Source organism: Eptatretus burgeri, chromosome 6 (genome assembly GCF_056783735.1).
Source record: "Eptatretus burgeri isolate ZD-2024b chromosome 6, Ebu_testis_v1, whole genome shotgun sequence".
NCBI classification, from domain to species: Eukaryota; Metazoa; Chordata; class Myxini; order Myxiniformes; family Myxinidae; genus Eptatretus; species Eptatretus burgeri.
Window position 1 is genome coordinate 66,182,677 of NC_140966.1, and position 23,022 is coordinate 66,205,698.

At 43.0% G+C, this 23,022-nt stretch overlaps 1 protein-coding gene across 2 annotated transcripts in view; it reads left to right on the forward strand.

Annotated features, from left to right (window-relative positions):
• Positions 1-8,267: 8,267 nt before the first annotated feature.
• The window catches only part of LOC147024980 (metalloprotease TIKI2-like), a 92,767-nt gene continuing 78,012 nt past the window's right edge, over positions 8,268-23,022 (forward strand). Inside the window, exons 1-3 of one of the 2 annotated variants that reach the window (XM_085885476.1) lie at positions 8,268-8,407; positions 8,512-8,633; positions 15,971-16,234. In XM_085885476.1, coding sequence (XP_085741602.1) covers positions 8,544-8,633; positions 15,971-16,234 — 354 coding nt within the window. In that variant the 5' untranslated portion in view covers positions 8,268-8,407; positions 8,512-8,543. The remainder of the gene's footprint in view (positions 8,408-8,511; positions 8,634-15,970; positions 16,235-23,022) is intronic. The other variant, XM_085885477.1, reaches the window with a different exon arrangement.

Here is a 23,022-nt window from a genome sequence, read left to right on the forward strand (position 1 = left end):
TCACATGGCAAGAGATTAGCGATTGCTGGTCCGTCATATAAAAGATATGCCGAAGCTCGTAATTTGGGGGAACGGGGGGGGGGGGTTCGCTCCGTACACCCCTGGTCCGACCCGTAAATTTCTCTACAGAGCTGGAGGGGTTTGAATCCCACGCCTGACACCTATTTGTTGCGGGCTGGGCGTCCGCAACGAGCATGACCGCCAGGTGGAGCAGTGGAGTTGGCTCCACCGATCACCTGGAATTTAGATCGTACTTCTTCGGAAAACTCCGAAAAGTACGGGTCCCTTATCAGACCGTGAAGCGTCAATATTTCTACCACGTGGTACAGGGTTATTTGCCAATTTTCAAAATATCTGGAGATCCACGTGTCAATTTACCGAGTCTTCACACCCTCGACTGCACCCATACGGAACGAGCCGCTAGCGTACTCGAACCATGTGTGACCCGAGCGGATGGTCACCGAGATCCGTCGGTCCAAATGTCCCCTTATGGCGGCACAACGGCCTTGCTAATTTTCCAACACGCAGCATGCTAAGTCAATGGAGGAAAGGACATGAACGAGCTGATACATTTCACAAATGGCGATATTTATTAAACAATCGGGAAATGAGGGGAGCACGCAAGGGCAGAGTTATCCAAATATTGATAAGCATGTATGTACAGCAAGGCACTTAACAATTCATTACTTACTATACTGGCGCCACAAACACACACAAGCACACACCCAAAAGAATCAGACCAAAAACGGTCTTTATTAAGAACTGAAGACCAGAACCTGCCTCGGACCTGTCCACCTCGTGTGGTCTTCGAGCCGATTCGAACCGGGCACCAACGAGAAGCGAGCCAAATCCAGCCACCAGCGAGATGCGATCATCCTCCCGAGCTCCGGCGGATCCTCTCACGCTCCAGAACACGTGCTGGTGAAGACGAGGCGCCAATCATTCACAATCCGCTGAGTCGATTCAACCGAAGAACCACCAACCACCTTCCGTGCTCTCCGAACAACCACCAACCAAGAAACAAGAACCCAGAAGAGCCCACTTCTGTTTCTCCATTCCCTTCTTATCCCTCTCGGGCGCGGCTCGCTTCCGGCGTGACTCGTTCGCCGTCGGTGGGGGCTGTTGCATACCATCTCTTGGAGTGCCCCAGCGAATCGAAGGGTGGGGCTTGACCTTTCCCCTACTCCGTGCACCACCAAGCAAACGGTGGGTTGGGGATGTCGCATTCCATTTGTTGGAGTGCCCCAGCGAATGGAAGGGTGGGGCATGACCTTTCCCCTACTCAGTGTGGAGAATGCCGGGAGCAGATTGTTTTCATTGGTGTTGTTATCGTGGGTGTTATAAAAATTAAAAAAGGAAAACCTGACTATCAAAATAACTCCACAGCGCAAGAACATTTAATTACCCATTAGGCAAGAGAAAAGGGAGCTATCTATCCACATTTACTTATCGATATAACTGAGCTATAGGACCTGTATGTTGAGTGCAGTAAACTTCCAAATACGTAACAATATATAGATATATATGTATCCATCCATCCATTGGGACCATACTCTGTGCAGAATGTTGGTGCTGCCTAAGCAGTCTCCTTGGCTATTGGACACAAATCCTGGATGGGTCGCCACTCCAACACAGAAAACCAGCATTCTGGCACTCGTTTTGCCGACCTTGGAAGGATGACAGGTCGAGTGAACCCCACCTGGTATTAATTCAACAGCTGAGTGGGATTTGAACTCAGGACCCTGGGATCCCAAGCCCACCACCCTAACCATAAAGCCAACACCAGGCATACAAAGCTGTCAGACCCGCAACCAGCTGTCGCCAATTGACTGGACAAAAACGGTCCTCTCCTCCTTTTTATAGGCAGCCCGTCTGGGCGGAGCCTCAAGCAGACTCCAGCCAATTCCACCCCGCCCATTTGCGCATCATTGCATGTGACAACGAGCCCGTCCCACGGTCATTCCTGGCCTACGATGCCATGTTTGTGGTGCTGGACGAACGGCAGAACGCAGCCATTTGCCAGAATTACCAAGCAAAAACGTGAAGCGCTCATAAAACATCAACAACAATTATCATCTCAGTGTTCAGCCCAATATGAAAAAGAGCCAGTTCGCATCCATAGAGCTCCTGAATGTGGTGTCACCGTCGATGGAAAGACGTTGGTGTCGAGCCTCCGTTAGGCTAACGGCTATCTTACGAGCATGAATATGTCTGTCCTAAAGAGAAAAATGAGCTTTCCACAAGAGAAGGAATCTATTCTTCACCGTTCTCAATGCATCAAAGTTAGAATCCCACCAGACCAAGGGATGGGTCTATCGTGGTCATGCATTTAGGGAAATAACTGTCTTTGGACCTAGATGTTTGCATGCATTCATTGGATCAGATTCTGAAATCCGTAACAATATACATATCCATATATATTTATTTGTAAATCGGTGTGCAGATTCGAATGAAAGGGCACGTCATGCACGTTCTTTACAGTGTTGGTGGTGAGTCTCTCATTGGGTGGCTGCCTGGGTACGGTTCCTGCTTTGATTTATATTATGGATAAAAGGAAAGGGTTGAAATGGAAATCAGGATTGATAAAAAAAATATGGAGATATAATTATTCGACCGAGCTATTGGACCCATGCAGCAGACTTCCTGCCGTAAACCCACCAGACATGAAGGGAAGGTCTGTCTGCATGAAGACTAACGAAATAACTACCTGGGGATCACTTTGAGGCATGAGGGTTTACAGATCTGCCAATATATCTTATCCCTGTGTCATAGGAGGCGACCAGGGTTGCGTCGGGAAGGGCATCTGGCGTAAAACATGTGCCAAATCATTATGCGGATCATACGGATGATCCGCTGTAGCGACCCCTAATGGGAGCAGCCGAAAGGAGAAGAGAAGGTGTGTGTGTGTGTGAGGCATGTTTTTTGTGGAGTTATACTGGAGTGATCTCATGTGGAATGTGACACCAAAATGATTGTCATGGTCTCCTGAGTTGATTAGGCTAATTAACATCAAATATTCTGAGAATTCCCATGTTAAGGTGTTTCGAGCAACTTAATTGGTCCTTCCACGGCATGGCAATCAAGTCCAAAATAAATATCAAAAATAATACACATTTGTGATGCACCAAACATTGTAAGAAACCATATATTAATTAATACTAATTATATTATATTGCAATATTGTTGTATTATTTGGCAATAATAACGAACTTATAATCTCTGCCCTCGCCCTGGCCCATCGAGGCTTGGTGAAAGGCAAGCTAATGGTGAACAGCACAGCGGGTGATTATGCAACAAGGCCATGAAGACCAATGAAAATTTGGTCAAATGGATCAACGGGCCAACTTGGCACCTAGACCTTTAAAAGGTGTGTGCCAATCAAAGATGGTGAACATCATAATCCCACTCGGCACATTCTTGATTTTCAGCGCGTGTGTTTAAGTAGGAACCACATGATTATGGTTCTGCTATTAAACAAAAAAACTCCTTCAAAATAAAACAATTCCCAATTAAAATGGTTCACGAGATGCAGCGTTTGCAAGCTAACCAGTTGTTGTGTTGTAAAGTCAGCCCACATTTTGGTCTTTCAGCTCAATCGTTTTTAATGGCGTATCCTGCTCCACTCACTCGACGGACCACTGACGTCACTCTCGGTTCTACCTCGTCAGTTCCGGTTCATCATGCATTCATTAATAATCATGCAACTCCCAATATCACACCAGTCTTTCATCAGGCAAAGCTGAACACAAATGCAAGGCTGCCTTTATCATAAAATTCCATTTTTAGCTCACCAGGAACGAATTTCCGGGGAGCTTTTGGGATGGCGCATCATCCGTCCGTCAGCCCGTCCACAAGCAGTTGCAACTTCTCTGAAACTACACACACACGATTTCGATGAAACTTGACCACAACCTTCATCACCCGGTATGGACCAAAGCCTGTTTATGGCATTAAAAAAACAATCAGTATATAAGGGAATCTACAGGGAGGTTGCCCCCAAAAGAGGTATTTGCTTTCTTCTCTGAAACTAGACAAACAATTCCCATGAAACTTCACTACAACCTTCATCACCCGTGGTGAATGAAAGTTTGTTCATGACATTCGAAAAATCGGAGTAAAGGGGGGGGGGTTGTGCCCCCCAAAATATGTATTTGCTTTCCTCTCCAAAACTACACACACAATTTTTATGAAACTTGACTGCAACCTTTATCACCCGTGATGTACCAAAGATAGGTCACATCATTTAAAAAAAAAAGTCGGGGTCTAGGCGGTGCATGGTGGGGCGAGGGGGGGGTTGTCCCAAAAAAGTGGTGTTTGCTTTATTCTCAGAAACTACACAAACATTTCCGATGTTGACCACCACCTTCATCACCTGTGATGTACTAAAGTTTGTTCATGATGTTAATAAGATTGGGGCATAAGGGGTTCTAGGGTGGGGGGGGGGTTGTTCCCCTAAAAATATATATTTGCTTTTTTCTACGAAACCACAAACACAATTTTGATGAAACTTGACTACAACCTCTATCACCCGTGATGTATTAAATTTTGTTCACGGCATTAAAAACAAAATCCATAGGTATTTACTTTCTTCTCCATTATATATTTTGTGGGTCATGGTTTCCTTATCCAGCCACTACCAGGTGAGCACCCAGGGGTATTGCCCCTATGTTTTTGTTTGTCTCTCTGTCTGTACGTGCCCTTATAATCTTGATAACAGAACACTGTAGGGAGCATAACAACAGAACATAACCAAGCTTGGCAGACATAATAAAGGTCCAATCGGGGAGTGTCATAGGGTGGGGGAAACTGGAAAGGACAGTTGGGGAGGGGGAGATCATTGTAACAGCATGTCATCGCAACCAAACTTGGCACACATAATGGGGGACAATGTGGGGAAACGGGGGGGAGTGGGAAGGGTGTTCTCTATGTTGGGGTCTGGCTATAAACGTGAGCCCAATGGTCCACAGTGCTACCAAACGTAGCTGCATAATAGAGACCCCATGGGGCATTTTTCGTGAAAAAAATATGATCTTTTATCGATTTTTTTTTCAATTTTTGGGGGGAGGGCGGGGTTGAATAGGGGGATGGAGTCTCTGTAACGGCTTGAGTGATTGCCAGCAAACTTGGTAGGTATAGTGTAGGCCCCATGGGGGCTAATGATGAAAAAACGAAGGTATTAGCTCGAACAGATTTTGAGATTTAAGGGGGGATTTGGAATCGGGGGGGGGGTGGGGGGATGGGTAATCTGTTTATCCATTTTAATTGATCGTGACCAAACTTTTCAAGGATAGTGTCGGCCCCATGGGGAGCAGGATTAAGGAGGGGACATGGAAGTGGTAAAGGTTTTGGGAAGGAGGTCGGGGTTGGTTGTGTTTGTTGTCTTGAGAACAGTGGGGGCATAGCAACTGGACCCCCACGAGCCCAATTGCCATTTGTTTCAATGATCCTCATAAATCGTGGTGTCCATCTCTTCCATGAATGTGAACGTCTCACAATTGTACACAAAAAAATTAAAATCTCGGATAAATACGTCAGATAAATGGGACATGTTGCAAATGTTAATGTGGTAAGTGGAAAGATAACTAGGTTTAAAGAAAGGATGAAGCCAACTAACTTCATAAGAGAGTTAAATCTCGGATAAGATAAGAGAGTGTAAGTCTTTTCTACCAAATGGCCGACCTGCTGTTATATGCATTCATTGATAAGGAAGAAGAACAATAGGAGATTTAGTGGAAGAAAAAAATTAAACACATTTTCAGAAACAACGTGCCAAGTTAATCATAATTGTTATTTGTTTAATGTGAACATATAACCTCCCCCTATACCCTTATAGTCCATCACAATAACGATGACAGCTTCTTCTGAATATATCCTGTCATGTATAGTCCTTAGCTTGGCCCTCTTCTCAAAGATATTTAGAAGGCTGAACTCTTTTTCCATATGAGTGTGAATAATTTGGCTGTTTTGCTTTTCGTGTTGTTTTGTTCTGATATGATAAGGCTTTGTAAGGTGCGTTCAGCCATATGCAAAGACTGTAACAGAATAACGGGTTAATCTTACCTAAACAAACAAGTAGACAGACAGCAGACCACGTTCAACCATGAGGGGTTTCAAAAAGACCTCAGTGGCAAGCATTCCAGCCATGAGGCTTACTCTTTAAAAGGGAAACATCTGAAGCAGAACCATGCCCAGACATCGACCCTGTGGTTGAGCAGAACTTTGGCAAGTCCTGCCAGTTAAGTGCCCTTACCGGGTCAAGCCCACGATCAGATTTCTTGTGCTTTTTTTAAGCCAACGTCATATGCAATTTTCTTTGGAATGAAAAATGCCAACAGTATTGGACTGCATTACGATTTGGTCTCTCTTTCAATTGATTTGTTAACAAAAACAACAGGACTGTTTCAAATCGTTAAGACTTCGGGTTCGAGTGAAATAAAAACAACAGATATACATGGCAAAAAACAGCGGAAATCCATCAGGTTGGTCGAAATGTCATTGACTGGAGAAGTTTCTTTTTATAATCAGAGAAGTTTATAAACGAATACAATAAAGTACGTAACGATCTGATGAGGAGACGCCCGAAAAGATCCAGAGCGCCATGTGGACCCTGACGTTAAGTGAATCGACTTTGTGGAGTTTTACATTGTGAATCATCATCATCATCATCATCAGAAATCACTATCACCATAATCATAATTAGCATTATGACCATCATAATCCTCAACATCATCATCATCCTCAGCATCATCACCACCATAATCATCATCCTCAGCATCATCACCACCATAATCAGCATCATCATCAGCATCATCATCATCATCATCATCATCACCACCATAATCATAATTACCATCAACATCATCATCATTGTCATTAACATCATCGAGATCATCATCATCACCATAATCATAATTAACATTATCACCACAAGTACAGGTACTTTCAAAATAACCACCACCATGCCAAATAAATAGCAAATCCTCCAGTCCTGCCAGTTAGGGCACCTTCAGTGGCCAGCGATGCCACCTTGCAGCACGTGGAGATGGAATTGGGAGGGAGGAGTGTACAATAATTGATTGATAAATCGATTAATTGCATAATTAAAATAAATAAATAGTAATCGTAAAATAATTGATTTCTTAATGAATTGGTTTATAGCATACCAAAACCACCACTGTTTCATCTGAATCTAACTTTTTCAAAAAGTAATTAATCGAAAAATTAATTAATCAATTGATTAGATAATAAATCAAAAATACCCTTTTTATAGCCAAATCACTTGTTTACTGTCGTGCCCAAATATCAGCTTCCTCGCTCAAAAGGTGCCAGGATGAGAAATAAATTAAATGCAATAATTAATAAATCTATAATAATTAAATAATGAATCAATTCATTGATTAATCAAAAAATAAAAAAGATCGTTTTTGTCAAAGCACATCGTCACTTTTGTCCCCAAATTTCAGCTTCCTAGCAAAAAGGACAGCTGAGATATCACCCGACAACCAAGAAAACAAACAAACAAACGGAGTAAAAACCGAGTACTCCCTTCCGTCTGCGTCCGCCGATGACGTCATGCATCACCTGGATATGGAATTGGGAAGGAGCGGTGTGCATTAATCATCACCATCAGCATCATAATCATCATGTACATTATCACCACAATCATCATCCTCAACATCATCATCATCACCATCATCACCACTGTAATCATAATTTACATGATCACCATAATCAGCATCATCGTTATCAACATCGCCATCAAAATCATCATCATGATCATCATCAATCCACGATATACTTGAGACATCGTCGGTGCTGTCAAAACTATCTCTTGGTGAAGTTTAAGTCTCTTGGTAAGGGTTGTACCGGGCTATTTGCTTGCACCTTGCCCAGCAGTCAATCAGGTAGGAATTGGTTAAGAGTGCCGGCGATAACTCACCTACTCTTTGCCAAAGACACACTGTGGGATTCATGACGTTCTCCGACAGTGTCGGCAGACAGGTCCTCCGGCATTACGTCCATTCGATGGACGGCGAACAGGTTGATGGTTCTCCCCACATGTGAATTACCAGGACGGCAGTTTATAGCTGGGTCGAGATCCGAACTCGGGCTGGGCGTGCATATACATCTCGGCTGACTGTCGGAGGGCTTGACGTTTAAATCAACGAATGTTACGATCGTGGGAGGACTGCGAGGAAGGAGAATGTATGATGATGAGAGGTGGTTGGTGGAGGGAGGGGGATCAAAGAAGAGGAGTGGAAGGGGGCTGTGTTATGAGTTGCGTGCATACTCAACGGAGCCTCGGTTAAATGGAGGAGGCAGAGTACTCAGACCGATACCCAAAGTACGGCGGAACGTTCAAGACTCGTGTGGATAACCGGCACATTTGAAGCTCTTTTCAAGTCCGGTAGCCCTCATTTCCTCCCTTTTTTTTTTTTTTCTTGCGCTATTTATTTTCTTTCCCCATTTTGCCACCGTAATAGAGTCAAATTGTTCCGTTCACATCTGCAGGCAAACTTCGGTGAAACTTCCTCGAACTCAGCATGCTGTGGCTGTTTGTGCTGGTGACGATCCCGTGCGGGATGGGTGGACGCGCAAGCCCGGGATTAGCGCACTGTGAACTTCCCAAAAAAGTAAGGTGACTGTTTTTTGTCTCTCGCTGCGCCTTTTCGGTGTCCACCGGGTTCGGCGGTGGCCTTGTATTCCTCAGGCCTCTCTCATTATCTGCACGTCCCCTCTGCCTTTCTTCCTTGCTCGGCCCTTTTTTTTTTCTCTGCGCAAGGGGGTCCGCTGGAGCGGCGGTCTCCCAGCCCCCTGCCTGGGCCATCTGCAGCCTCTGTTCACTCCTGCTGGGTGCGGGAACATTTGAAAGAAACGCCGACAGAGGTCCTGTAGCTTCTCTGCGCTTCTTCGTGTGTGTGTGTGTGTGTGTGTTTGTGTGTCCTCATTTCTACTTTGAAAGTACTGTAGTCAGGCCCGACGTTACTTTAGAGATCGACGCACGCTCTTGGACACACAGACAAGAAATTTTTCATTTCCGTGAAAACTTTTTGAAACCTCCCAAGTCCCATCCTCATTTTATAAAACTCTAAACGCTGAACATTTGGAAAAAAAGGTCTCACTTTGTCAGACTCTTATTATCGGGGTTATAAGTCTGTGCATAAGCGTTGTTGTAAAGGTGCATTTACCTGTATGTGTGTGTACAGGTGTGCTAAGGTGTGCTCCTATTTCCCTAAACCAACGTCGCACCGACAAACTGCACAGTTGCAAAGCTCAATCGATGGGATTACGTTGCAAACGCTTTGGCTGCAAACATTGAGATTGCCAATTAACTTGAAATGATCTAATTAGGAAAACCACGAAGCAGTCCTTTAATGGAAAATCCAGTTCGAATTACAAACGGATTAACCCATTTCAAATGATAAATCACGAAGTTTAATTTAATTGATTGGTTTGCGAAGGATGCAAAAGCTTCAGGTGAAAGCCTAATCCTGCGGGACAGAGAAATTGTTAACCTGAGGCTTTTAACATGGTTACATCAAACACGGATTACAAACCGACTTGGAATCCCACAATGAAAATCGGGGGATAAATGTGGTTTAATTCCACCAGTTTTGGCCAAAACGATGTATCGAGTTAATTGTGAAGCTTTAAGACTCGATGTGGTCGTTTCGAGGCGAGGCTCATGGGTACACGACTCGTCATCGGACTCACGAACGACCCCATCGACATCAGGAGCTTGTGGTCTCCTCTCGCAAGCTGTAGCATTCCGAACCCACATCAAAGCTGGCCCATCCGTCACTTTCAGCACTCGTTCAGTAAGTTTTAGTCACAGGCGTCTCTCAGATTAACACAAGCGGCTTTCCGCATTCTCAGCTCACCCGAGCTTCCCTCCCAGTCGAACCCTTCCCTTCGTGACTCTTCAACCTCCATCTCTCACCCTCCCCGCCACCTTACAGCATCAGTCGAACTCGAACTCGCGTTTGTGTTTTGGTAAATAGATCCTCAAAGTGAATTTCTCACATCCATTTTTGGCGATTTTATATATATATATATATATATATATATATATATATATATATATATATATATATATATATATATATATATATATATATATATATATATATATATATATATATATATATATATATATGTTGTCGTCTTTTGGCTGCTCCCGTTAGGGGTCGGCACAGCGGATCATCCGTTATGATCTGCATACTGATTTGGCATAGTTTTTACGCCGGATGCCCTTCCTGACGCAACCCTGGTCGCCTCTTACGACACAGGGATAAGGATTGGGTTTTGCCATGATTCCGGGCTGCCTCTCATAGCGCGGCCCAGCGCAGAGCTCCCGTCCTCAAGCGATCCTCCAACCCAAGCCTCCGAGTAGCCGGATTACAGGCGCACGCCACTACGCCCGGTTTTATTAATATATATATATATATATATATATATATATATATATATATATATATATATATATATATATATATATATATATATATATATATATATATATATACACACACACACACACACACACACACACACACACACACACACACACACACACACACACACACACACACTGGTAGGGTATACTCACACATTGTAAGCACTCACGAACCATGCGTGCTTCCCTATTCTCTCGGGTCACTCACCTGCATTTTTCTCACTTTTTTTCATTTAGTTATATTATCATTTACAGATGCTTTCCAACAGTTCTGTGATTTTTTTTTTCCGGTGTATCGGCCTCGATGTCCGGCGGCATGCAAAATTTCAGCTTTATGCATCACCCAGAAGGTTCCAAACTTTTATGTCAGTTATTGAGGGACTGAGTCAGTCAGTGAGTGGTTACAATTATATATATATATACATACATACATACATACATACATACATACATACATACAATAGCGGGGTATGCTTACACATTTTGTAAACATACAAACTGTGCCATTGTCTCGGGTCACCCAGCTGCACTTGATTTTTCTTTTATTTATTTTCATTTTTTTATTTTATTTATGGATTCTTTTCATTGGTTCTGTGATTTTTCCTGGTGTATCAGCTTCGATTTCAGTCAGCACATGGAATTACCATGCTTCTCCATTGTCTCACCTCCATTGTCTTGGGTCGCTCACCTGCATTTTTTTAATTTATTCTTATTTATTTATTTATTTTAATTTTTATATTTTCATTTTCAGATGCTTTCTGATGGTTTTAGGATTTTCTCTGGTGTATCAGCTTCAATGTCCATCGGCATGCAAAATTACCGTGCTTCTCCATTGTCTTGATTCACTCACCTGTATGTTTTTTTCATTTATTTATTTTCATTGGTGGACACTCTCCAATGGTTCTGTGAATTTTTCCGATGTATCGGCTTCAATGTCCATCAGCACGCAAATTTACATCTTTCTATGTCACCCAGAAGGTACAGAACTTTAACATCAGTCAGTCAGTGAGTGGTTAGAATGAGCTTTACAAATATATATATATATATATATATATATATATATATATATATATATATATATATATATATATATATATATATATATATATATATATATATATATATATATATATATATATATATATATATATATAATTTAGGGCGCTTTTTGCTACTATGGTAAAAAGTCAAATTTGCAATAGAAGTTTGCAGAACCTTCCAAATGGTGAGGTTTCATGAAAAACTAAAATCTTCCAAGTTTTATTAAGATTACATAATATTTAGGACTTGCGCAGGCACTTGACATCCTTCTCCATTAGTACAACATGGCTAAATGAAAATGAAAATCTCTTTTGATGAAAACAATTAAAAAAGATTATCTTGAAAAGTAAATAATATGCCTTTATAAAATCAAAGTTTCCTTTGGGTATTTCCGTCGGTCATCCTCCATCACTTGAACAAGGTACTGCACTTGAGCCTCATCTCTTGTTCGACCAGCTTTAGTGAAATCTTGGATGAGGGCGACGCCTCTTTCGGCCGCATCATTCACGACGTTCAAAGAGTCAACCCTCTGTTTTGCTTTGACGTAGGATTCAAAGCTCTTCCAGTTTGATGGATCCTTTTCCTCAAGAAAGTCTTCTGGCAGCTCGAGGAGCGTAAAGAGATTTTTAGTTTGGGAGGAGCAGAGGTCAGACAGCTTCTTTCCCTCTGGATTGGGAAGCCAGACTCGTCGAGATGGATCCTCTGAACCCTCCACGTCCTTCATGTTTATTACCATGGCGATCTTTTCTGACGAATCTAAGTTGTCATCAAAGAGTGCAAGGCCGACGTTAACTTCGCTCAGGTACCACAGATGGCGGCTCATTGTTTTGTATGCAGCATGATTCAAGGAATGGAGGGCTTGAAGGAGCTGGAGGTCATTCTTTGGCGCGGAAGCAGCATTTCGAGCGTCGAACCAGGCCCTGATATAGTGCTTAGCAACAAAAAGACAGACCTGCTTGATCCCGCTAAACAGGCGTTCTGTGCGACATGTACTGCGGGATGATGACGCATTTAGTGAGAAAATCCGAGAACTGCCCTTGAAACATCCAGATCTTGAAGCAGTAAATTGCACGAGCCATCCAACGCGCTCGGTGAACGGCGCCAGGTGCCCTGAATGTTGGAACCTGATGTCCAGAAGGGACGCCTCCAAGGAAAATGATCGTCAGTTGGAGAAGTTTTTTGTGGTCGTCTCGGGGATGCTTCTGCTTCAGAAGCTCTTGGGCATGCTGAATGACAGAATTGGCCCATGGATGGATATCGGTGGCTGTGCTTGCATCATCAGCAGCAGTCAAGTACTGCGTGAAATTAAAATGGAGCCAGCAGTCCCGGAGGGTTTGGAATAAGGTGATGTCTGTCCCTCGGGATGCTTCATCGACCGAAGAAGAGTAAACTGCTTCCAAAACAAGTTCTAAGACATAGTGCCGACACGCAAAATAAAGAAGTTGATGATCAAGGATGTTTTCAATACAAACACAGACCCCACCCCGGATTCCAGTATTAACAGCTGTCATGTCAAAACACATCCCTTTGACACGTCCAATCAGGTTCCACTCCTTAACTGTTGAAAAGATGACCGCGGCTGTTTCTTCCGCCTTGGAGTCTTTCAGCATCGGAATTGCCAGGATTTTTGACACACCATTCCCAGTGACCAGAATTGGCAGCCTGTCAACTTTGTCTCTTCCAGTTAGGTCTGGCATCAGCTTGGAATCCCAGTGCACTACCAGGGGTGTGTCAACCTTAAAGCTCTGCTTTATCTCTTCAGCGCGTTGCTTCCGGTGCTTAACACGAGCGGCACGGATGGCACTTGGACTGAGAGAAAGTTTATTGATGTCTTGTCCCAATTGCTTGGCAAATGGAATTAGAACCCGACTTGCAGAACGATCGCTAAGGAGAGTTCTATCCAGGGCCTCAGTTACTTCAGATGTTAATCCAGTTGTCCCACGTTTTCTCTTCGGAGGCTGGGAATCACAGGTGGTTGGATGGATGGAAGAAGATGGTTGTCGACTTGGACTAGATTCAGTAGAGCTGGAGGAGGAGGAAGACTGGAGGTTGGCTGTTTCAGAAGTTGCGGCCATCTCCAAAAGCGCCTTCTGTTTCCTCTTTTTCTCTTCATCCTTACGTTTCATAATTTTCTCTGAAGTCCTGGCAGTCTTGTAGTCAAGACTCCCGATCTTTCCTGGACGCCCCTTTTCACGCTGAGAAGCAAGAAACTCCTTGTCCTCATCGATTTTTATAAGATTCATAGCATCAGCGTGAGCTATGTCAAACAGCTCATCCAGGTCGGCCTTGAAATTGTCTTGTTTCTCTATGTTGGTAGCAGTCTTCCGATTGATGCTTTTCTTTAAACCCTGCCACGTTGTGTGTAATTTTCGCACATGGACTACCACATCAGGAAGGTGCTTAGTAGGAATCCCCTCTGTGGACCAGATGTTCATTAGCTCTAGTGATGTTTGATTCACACTTGCAGTTTGGGTCTCATTCATTTCCACATGAAGGAACATCAAAAAGTGGAGAACTTCGGCCTTAGAAGGAAGCTTCTGGCCAGGAAGTGTTGGATTAGGGGATCCAATCAGCCAAATGGCCCTTTTCGATCTAGTTCTGGAGGCCATTACCCCCAAAATATGCAGAAATTTCTGGTCCGAAAAAAAGATAAAAACATCATGGTTAAGTGGGAAATGTTACAGAGTGGTAAGTACACATTGAAAAGTTACAAGTTTTTGCCAAGCTTGCGCGTTAATTCATGCACACATGAAGAAAGGCTCTGCTCACTGCTGTGCAATTGCGCAACTTTCAACAAGAAAACTTTCCGTTTCCGAAGTTTGGACTGAGTTGGGACTTCATTTTTTTAGATTTAGCAATTTATGAGCTGATTTTCATTTCTTCACATCAATATTTAATATCATTTTTATGTATTTAATTATACGAATACATTAATTAAACCCTCAAAACAGTAAATTCAGATGATATCAAAATAAACTTTTAATTGATCTGCGAAAAGAGGAAAAAAAATCATTTTTGGCAGTTTTTGATGCCCTTTGTGCAACTTTGCATCGCTTGTGCAAGTTCAAGAACATGACTCAAGAAAAAAAATATTTTAACACAATGATTTCTAGTAGGAACCTCACTGAATGGCGGGTTCTGCGCATTAAAAAAAAACTTTCATTTTTTAGAAGCACCCTATTAATTTAATATATATATATATATATATATATATATATATATATATATATATATATATATATATATATATATATATATATATATATATATATATATATATATATATATATATATACCAGGCGTAGTGGCATGCGCCTGTAATCCAGCTACTCGGAGGCTTGGGTTGGAGGATCGTTTGACGACGGGTGCTCTGCGCTGGGCCGCGCTATCAGAGGGTGTAGAGCAGCCCGGAATCATGGCGAAACCCAATCCTTATTCCCTGTGTCGTAAGAGGCGACCAGGGTTGTGTCAGGAAGGGCATCCGGCGTAAAACATGTGCCAAATCAGTATGCGGATCATAACGGATGATCCGCTGTGGTGACCCCTAACAGGTGCAGCTGAAAGAAGAACATATATATATATATATATATATATATATATATATATATATATATATATATATATATATATATATATATATATATATATATATATATATATATATATATATATATATACACACACACACACATGCCCAAGTCAGTGCTGTGTTTACAGGTAAAATTCTCAAATGAGCAGAAACGTCCACATGAGAAGAATACCTGGTGTAACAAGATAATATTTGACTTCATTACGTCATGATCATAAATGAATCTTTGAAACCCCAATGTAAGAAAATGGGTAAAGCAGTAGTACACTGCAGAATACTACAATGACTACTACTTATTTAAATCCCAATAATTATTCCCACCTTCTTGTGTGGTCTCTGGGGAACATTTTTGTCCTAGGTTTTCCCGAAACGGCTAGCCAGGCCTCACGTTCGACTGAAAGTGGCACAAATTTGTAATTTATTTACAATGCCAGCGATACCTTGCCTGCTCTTCGCAAAAGACACCATGAGATCTTTAGCGTCCACCACCGACCTGTGTTGGTAGACGGGCCCTCCTGCTGAGCATCCATCCCATGAATGGCACACACATTGATGCATCACTCTGCATGGGAAAAACCAGGATGACAGTTTATATCTGGATTGAGATTCGAACCCAGGTTAGACAGCTCAAAGGCGAGCGTGCATTTCTCAAAGCCAAAATCCCAGGATTACGTCAGAAAAAAGAGGTGGTAAGTACAGAGTCATGGAAAGGTGAAAACGAGTATATAATTGGATATTAGAGTATTGTATCATGACGTGTAACATTGATGATGTAATAATTTCCTCCTTTTATGCCAAGTTCCAATAGATGGTCTGTCTATAATATTTTGGTCAAAGGTTTTGTTGGTAATCAAAGTTGTTGCTCCACATGTGCTGTTTTACAGCAACGTGACCTGAACTCTTTCTTGTGGAGGGTCCACCGAGATCCACCCGCTTTCCTCTTTGGCACCATCCACGTGTCTTACGACCTCGTTTGGCCCTTCATACCCAAGAATGCAAAACGTGCACTTGAGCAAAGCCACGACGTGTACTTCGAGCTGGAGTTAGGTGAACCGGCCACGCTGGGAGCTATCGCATCCTGCCAAAAGCTTCCACAAGGCCAGAGGCTCCGGGAAGTGCTACCGGCGTCTCTGTACACCCGCCTCAAGGTATCAGTCACTTTGAGTAATTTTGTCAACTTGGACAATGTATATGGTGCACCATTTTGGTTTTATACTGATATACAAAGGGGATGCACAGAATAATATAAAACGGAGGAGACTCAAGCGGTTGAATAGGTGGGGAAAGGCCTGAAGTAAAGCTGTGTGGCTTCCTGCTGTGTTAGAAATGACATAGGCCATGCCCAATCTCACATTTTCACTACTCCACTTGGCTGGAGGTGACACACTGGGTGAGGGGTCGTATTTTAAGGAGGTCGGTCTAAGATATCTCAGGTTAATTGAAGAGTATGTATGTGTATTAATATATATATATATATATATATATATATATATATATATATATATATATATATATATATATATATATATATCTCACACACACAAGTAACCTTTTAAGAATGAGGGCAGAAGAAATGATGGGACAGGAGAGAGGATACATGGAGGTAAAATAGGGAGTGCATATGCACACTTAGATTTGAGTATGTGTGAGTGCAAAGGGCAACCATGAGATGGCTTTAAAAGCTAACCTTGAATTAATTTGAGGGTTGTGCAGGATTACACAAACTCCATGTGTAAAGTTTGCAGAAGGTGTGTTGAAAAAGTTTTATGAAAAAGCTACTCAGATATATATATATATATATATATATATATATATATATATATATATATATATATATATATATATATATATATATATATATATATATATATATAAAATACTGTATATGTTAGCAGGGAATGCTTACATATTGCAAGCAAAAACGAGCTTCCCTATTGTCTCAGGTCACTCACCTGCATTTGGTTTTTCATTTATTTATTTACATTTTTTTTTTTTTATTTATGTTCATTTATTTATAGATATTTTCCAATGGTTCTGTGATTTTTTTTCCTGGTATATTGGCTTTGATGTTCATCGACACAAAAAATTACCATGATTGGGTTGCTCACCTGCATCTTTTATTTTTTTTATTTTTGTTTTTCATTGATTTATTCGCGCGGCTACCAAATCTACTCATGCGACTCAACCAAAGGAAGCTTGAGCGGTGGACCGAAGCCGTCAACACCATCGACTTCTCGCACTCCAGCCGCAAAGCATGGATTATCGTTAACAACCTCACTGGCCGGTCAGCACGCTCCCCTCGCCAGTGCCCCGTTTCTGCTAACACCATTGCCACCTAGCTGGTGAAGAATGGGGTGTACGAAGCGAGGGACCGCAAGTCATCTCGACTTGTGGCCAAAGAGGTGTCTGACCTCTGGAGAGTGGAAACACCAGACGGCGAAAGTATCTCCGATGACTTCACCCTGGATGAGCTCGCCACTGCCCTCCAAATACTGAAGCCACACAAGCCTCTGGGCCCCGATCACATCTGCCCGGAACTTGTACTCCATGCTGGCTCGGCATTGAAGTCCTGGTTACGCGAATTCCTCTCTTCCTGCTTGCGCCACCTCAGAATTCCCAAAATCTGGAGAAGGGCCCTAGTAGTCACGATCCCCAAGCCTCATAAGCCACCAGGGCACCCGAAGAGTTATCGCCTGATATCTCTCCTTTGTGTCACCTTCAAAATCCTCGAGCGTCTCATCTATGCCCACGTCGAACCAATTGTAGATCCGCTTTTCCCTCGGGAGCAAGCTGGTTTTCGGCGTGGGAAATCTACCGTAGATCAGGTCACTCTTATGATCCAAGACATCGAGGACTGCTTTGAGGATAAAAAGAAGGCCGGTGCTGTGTTCCTTGATTTCACAGCCACCTATGACACTGTATGGCACCATGGCCTCACCTGCAAGCTGCTCCGCCTGCTCCCAGACAGGCACATGGTCCGTATGATCATGGAACTTGTCTATAACTGAAGCTTCACCCTCACCACCGATAGCGGACAGTGAAGCAGGTTACAATGCGTTAAAGATGGCATCCCACAGGGATCGGTCCTGGCCCCCCTCCTCTTCAATATCTACACCGACGACCTGCCGAACACGGTCTCTGCAAAGTACGCTTATGCGGATGACCTGGCGATCGTATACCCGGCAAGGAAGTGGGAAACACTAGAGGGGACTCTGAGCCGGGACATGTCTACTTTATCGGCATACCTCCAGAAATGGAGATTGAAACTCAGCGAAACCAAAACAGTGTCGGCAGCTTTCCATTTGAACAACAGGGAAGCTAAACGTGAACATCAATGGAAAACCCCTGTCCTTCTGCCCTGAGCCAAAATATCTTGGGGGTAACATTGGACAGGTCGCTCACCTACCGCCGACACCTGGAGTCACTACGCAAGAAGCTAACATCCCGCGCCGTGAGGCTAAGACAACTGGTGGGCTCCGGCTGGGGTGCGGGCGCTGTCACGTTATGTACAGCAGCCTTAGCCCTGGTCTACTCCACCGCCGAGTACTGCGCGCCCGTCTGGTTCCGCAGTGCTCATTCCCACCAGATTGACATTTCCATCAATAGCGCCTTGCGTACTGTGACTGGATGCCTGCGTCCCACACCAACGGACAACCTTTCCATCCTCGCAGGCATCCAACCTGCTGAGCTTCGCCATGAAGAAGCCACTCTATCTCTCACTCGCCAGCCACTGGAGCCAAACCATTTGCTCGATCTCAAGCTCTCTATTTCATCAAATGAGCAGCCCCGCGACTGAATTTGAGACACCCATTTGTGCCTGCCGCACAGTCGTTGCTGAAAAAAACGCCAACAACCTGAACATCAGTGCGGCCCACTGGGTGGATCACAACTGGAGTGCGGAATGGCGGATGAACTCCACCAGACTCCGCGCTTTCATTCCCGACGTCGGTTCCCATACCAACGGAATGCCCTTGCCAAGACTGGCTTGGGTACGACTAAACTGTCTACGTACCGGCGTTGGACGATTCCGCTCAAATATGCACAGATGGGGTGTGGCACCTTCTGCGGCTTGTGAGTGTGGCGTGGAGGAACAAATCGCAGACCATGTCATCCTTGGCTGTCCCATCTCCCGTGCCCCAAGCGGGGCACACGGTCTGCGTGTTTTGGATGACGATACAACCCAATGGCTGCTCGACACCTGCCCTGACATATAGCCCGGGGGCGCGCCACAGCTCCGGGGTAATAAAAGGCATAGACCCTCGGCCCCTGAGCGTGGCGAGAAGAAAGAGAATGAAACCAAGATCAAGCTCGAAACGAAGAAGAAGAAGATTGATTTATTTTCATTTATTTATGTTTTCATTTACGGATGTTTTCCAATGGTTCTGTGATTTTTTTTTTCTCGGTGTATCGGCTTCAATGTCCATCGGCACGCAAATTTTCAGCTTTCTACATCACACAGAAGGTACCGATCTTTATCATTCACTGAATCAGGGATTCAGTCAAAGAGCTGAGTCCCACCATGGATGCCATTCTCGTTTGAAGGTGATCTGTTGGCATAATTTATGTGCATGCTGTCAGTGTCATGTCACATTTAGGGTCAATGTTGCTCTTTTTGTTTAATTTATTCTCCCTTACTGCAACCTCACCTTCTAACTGGTGATTAGCAGGGCAGAAAAAATGCATTCTTGGGCAGATTTGCTGTTCTGGGACTCGACCTGTGCCTTGCTGCCTCATGAAGTTAGGGGGCTTGATATATATATATATATATATATATATATATATATATATATATATATATATATATATATATATATATATATATATATATATATATATATCGTAAAAGGTTGCAGCAGTTGGGATTATACATTTTGAAAAGAAGGAGGTAAACCAAACCTCCAACCAAAAGTAAACTCGATCTGGTTCACTAATTTTAGGAATAAGTAAGAGCACATCATGTCTCCAGCAGCGTTTCACCTGCTTCACAGCAGGGTTCTTCAGGCCAATAGATGCCGAGCCTTGGCATGTGTCCAGTTTTTATTTCCATATGACTGCTCATTTCAGGTCACATGCTGGTGCTCGAGGTCAAACGAAGGAGTGCTTTTATATTTTCCAAACCTCAAGCTTCCTTGAGTGTGGGTGAGCATGTGTGTGCACTTCTTGTTGTTTTTGTGTTTCTTGGGCACGGGCATGGCTGGTTTCATGTCCGGGTTGGATAAACACAAAAACAATGACTATAACAAGTGCACACTCATGCAACACCAGATCACCTGTAAGTAAAAACAAAGAGAGAGCTAAGGCTACTCTTTGTACATACACTCAGCTACTTGGTGCAGAGTTCTTGCAAAAACATTTTTTAGGATTGTTATGGCAAAAAATATTTTGACAGTTTATGTATTTCAACAAAAAATTCAAAGCACTTATCTTATATACAACGTTTTTGGTTTTGTTGAATGAATCTACTGCGACTGTGAACTGCATATTTTGTGGATGGCAAATGTGGGAAGCAACAACACATACGGTTGGCCATGTGTAAAAACTGGACCACGCAGGTACACTCCAACACTTTGCAAACTTTGATCTTGAGCCTTACTTATCGTCATGCCAAATGTGAGCTGTACTGGAAACTGACATAGTTTCCAAACAAATGGGAATGGCTCATCAGCAGATTGTATTGCAATGCCAGAAATTAGCACCATTTTTTGTGATCCAAAAATTGTTGCCTGCAACAGTTGTTTGTTGATGATGGCGACCCTTCTGTATTTTCACAATATTCAGCCTTGACAACTTGGGCTAAAACCAAAATTACGTACAAAAAACTTAATTTATAAAACAAGTTGCTCATGCCATTATTTCGGTGGTACATTGACAACAGGCCGCTGCCTCAATCGCTCCGGAAAATCGAAATAACCTGGATTACGTACACAAAGCAAAAATATGCCAACTGATTATGTGCAAATATAATACATCGTGGTTATACAGCTCAAATAGACTGCAATTGCACTGGCTTGCCAGCTGAAGCCTGAGGCCTACACCCTTCATTTATTAAACAAATTGCTCCTCACATTATTTCGTCAGTGTTTTTGGCAACAGACCGCTGCCTGAAAATAAAAATAACCTGGGTTACATACATGAAGCAAAAACATGCCGATTGCTTATGCACGTATATAATACATCATGGTTATTTTGCTTGGATATATTGCAATTGCACGAGCCCAAAGGCTGAAGCCTGAGGCCTACACGGACTATCACCTGCACAAAGTTCACGATGCATATGGACTCCAACCTTTCGATATTTGATGATCCTTTTAACAGTAGTTTCAGTTGTTTTTCACTGAACAGAAAAGCAATAGGGCATAGCGATTGTGAATATGAGACCACACACACACACACACACACACACACACACACACACACACACACACACACACACACACACACACACACACACACACACACACACACACACACACACACACACACACACACACATGCATATATATTTTTTTAATATATATTTTATATATTCATATATATTGTTATGGAAATGGCCCTTATTGGACTACTAAATATGGGATTAGCTCAGATCCCCCATGAAATGCCTGTTTAGATAGGTTGTGTGGTAAAAGGGACGTTATATGTGCATCAGGAGGTTGTTGTTTTATTGTTTGTGCGGTGGTGGAAGACCGAGAGATCCTTCTTATTCCTACCCCATCCCGGGATAGGCCCCTTCCAGTCGGCAGAGTGTGTGTCGCCTGGAGGGAGTTAGTGATGCGAAGGGGAGGAGCTTTGGTCGGTTTCGCCGAGAGAGGTGTGCTTGTGTGTCGAGAGAGAAAACGAAGACCTCAGGTTCAGGTTGAGTTTGGCAGTTTGGAAAACTGCAGTCGCCGAGAGAAGGCGTCCTCGTGTGTCGAAGGAGCGAATGTGTGTAATATTGTATTACACGTGTGTAATAACATTTAAGCCATGGTCTTGCAGGGTTGGAATGAATGATTCATATTAGATTTATGTGTGTGTGTGAGTGAGTGAGGGAAGGTTCACTGAATCCATGCCACTAACCTGCACCGGAGAGACAGGGCTTGTGGAAATTTGAAATCGGTAAATTCAGATGGTTCCACAGGTAACTTTAGGTATCGTGGCATCCACCAATTAACTCAGTCTTTAGAAAGGGGTTGCATAAACGTTTTTTGTTTTTTTGGGGGGTTTTTTTGGGTTAAGGCTTATTAGTCAGGCAGCATCCTGCACAAAATTAAGTCCCGTGGGATTTTTGGTATGAAAGCAAACCACCATGCTAGACTCTTCAAGTAGACCCTAATGATTAATAAAAAGCTTGGTGGCACTCTGAGAAATGGTGCGGACGTGTATTTTGAACACATTTAATATTTTTTGAAGAATGACTCTTTTACGCCGCTTAAAAAGTGACATAATGTCACCCTGACCCCTCCAGATACCACCAATTTTGTCATATTTGGTATCAAATTGACCGGCATGAACCTCTGCATACTCTCGTCATTTATTCGTCAATATATGAGCCATATCATGAATAAATCACACAAAAATCAAAATTTTGACCATATTTCGACTTCGGTTTCACCGTCCGCAGTTCACTAAAATACCTTTTTCTCAACATTGTGCTCACCAATCTGCTAATGAATAGAATCGCAACGTACCTATGTACTCACTCGTTCTTTTGATGTTTTATACATATCATTGACTTGATAATTCAACGAGATATACCTCAAAATGTAACCCTACCCCCGAGTTCATGCGTATGCATAAGTCCCATGGCAGTCAGCTCTCATTCAAAGAGCTCGTCGCTGTCATCGTTATCGTGTTCGTCTGGTATCTCATCCTCGTCGTCGTCGGTTGAGTGGTGTGAGTTTTCGCAGTTGTCTTCCACACTGGAACATCCACACGTGTCTGTGCAGTTGAGTCC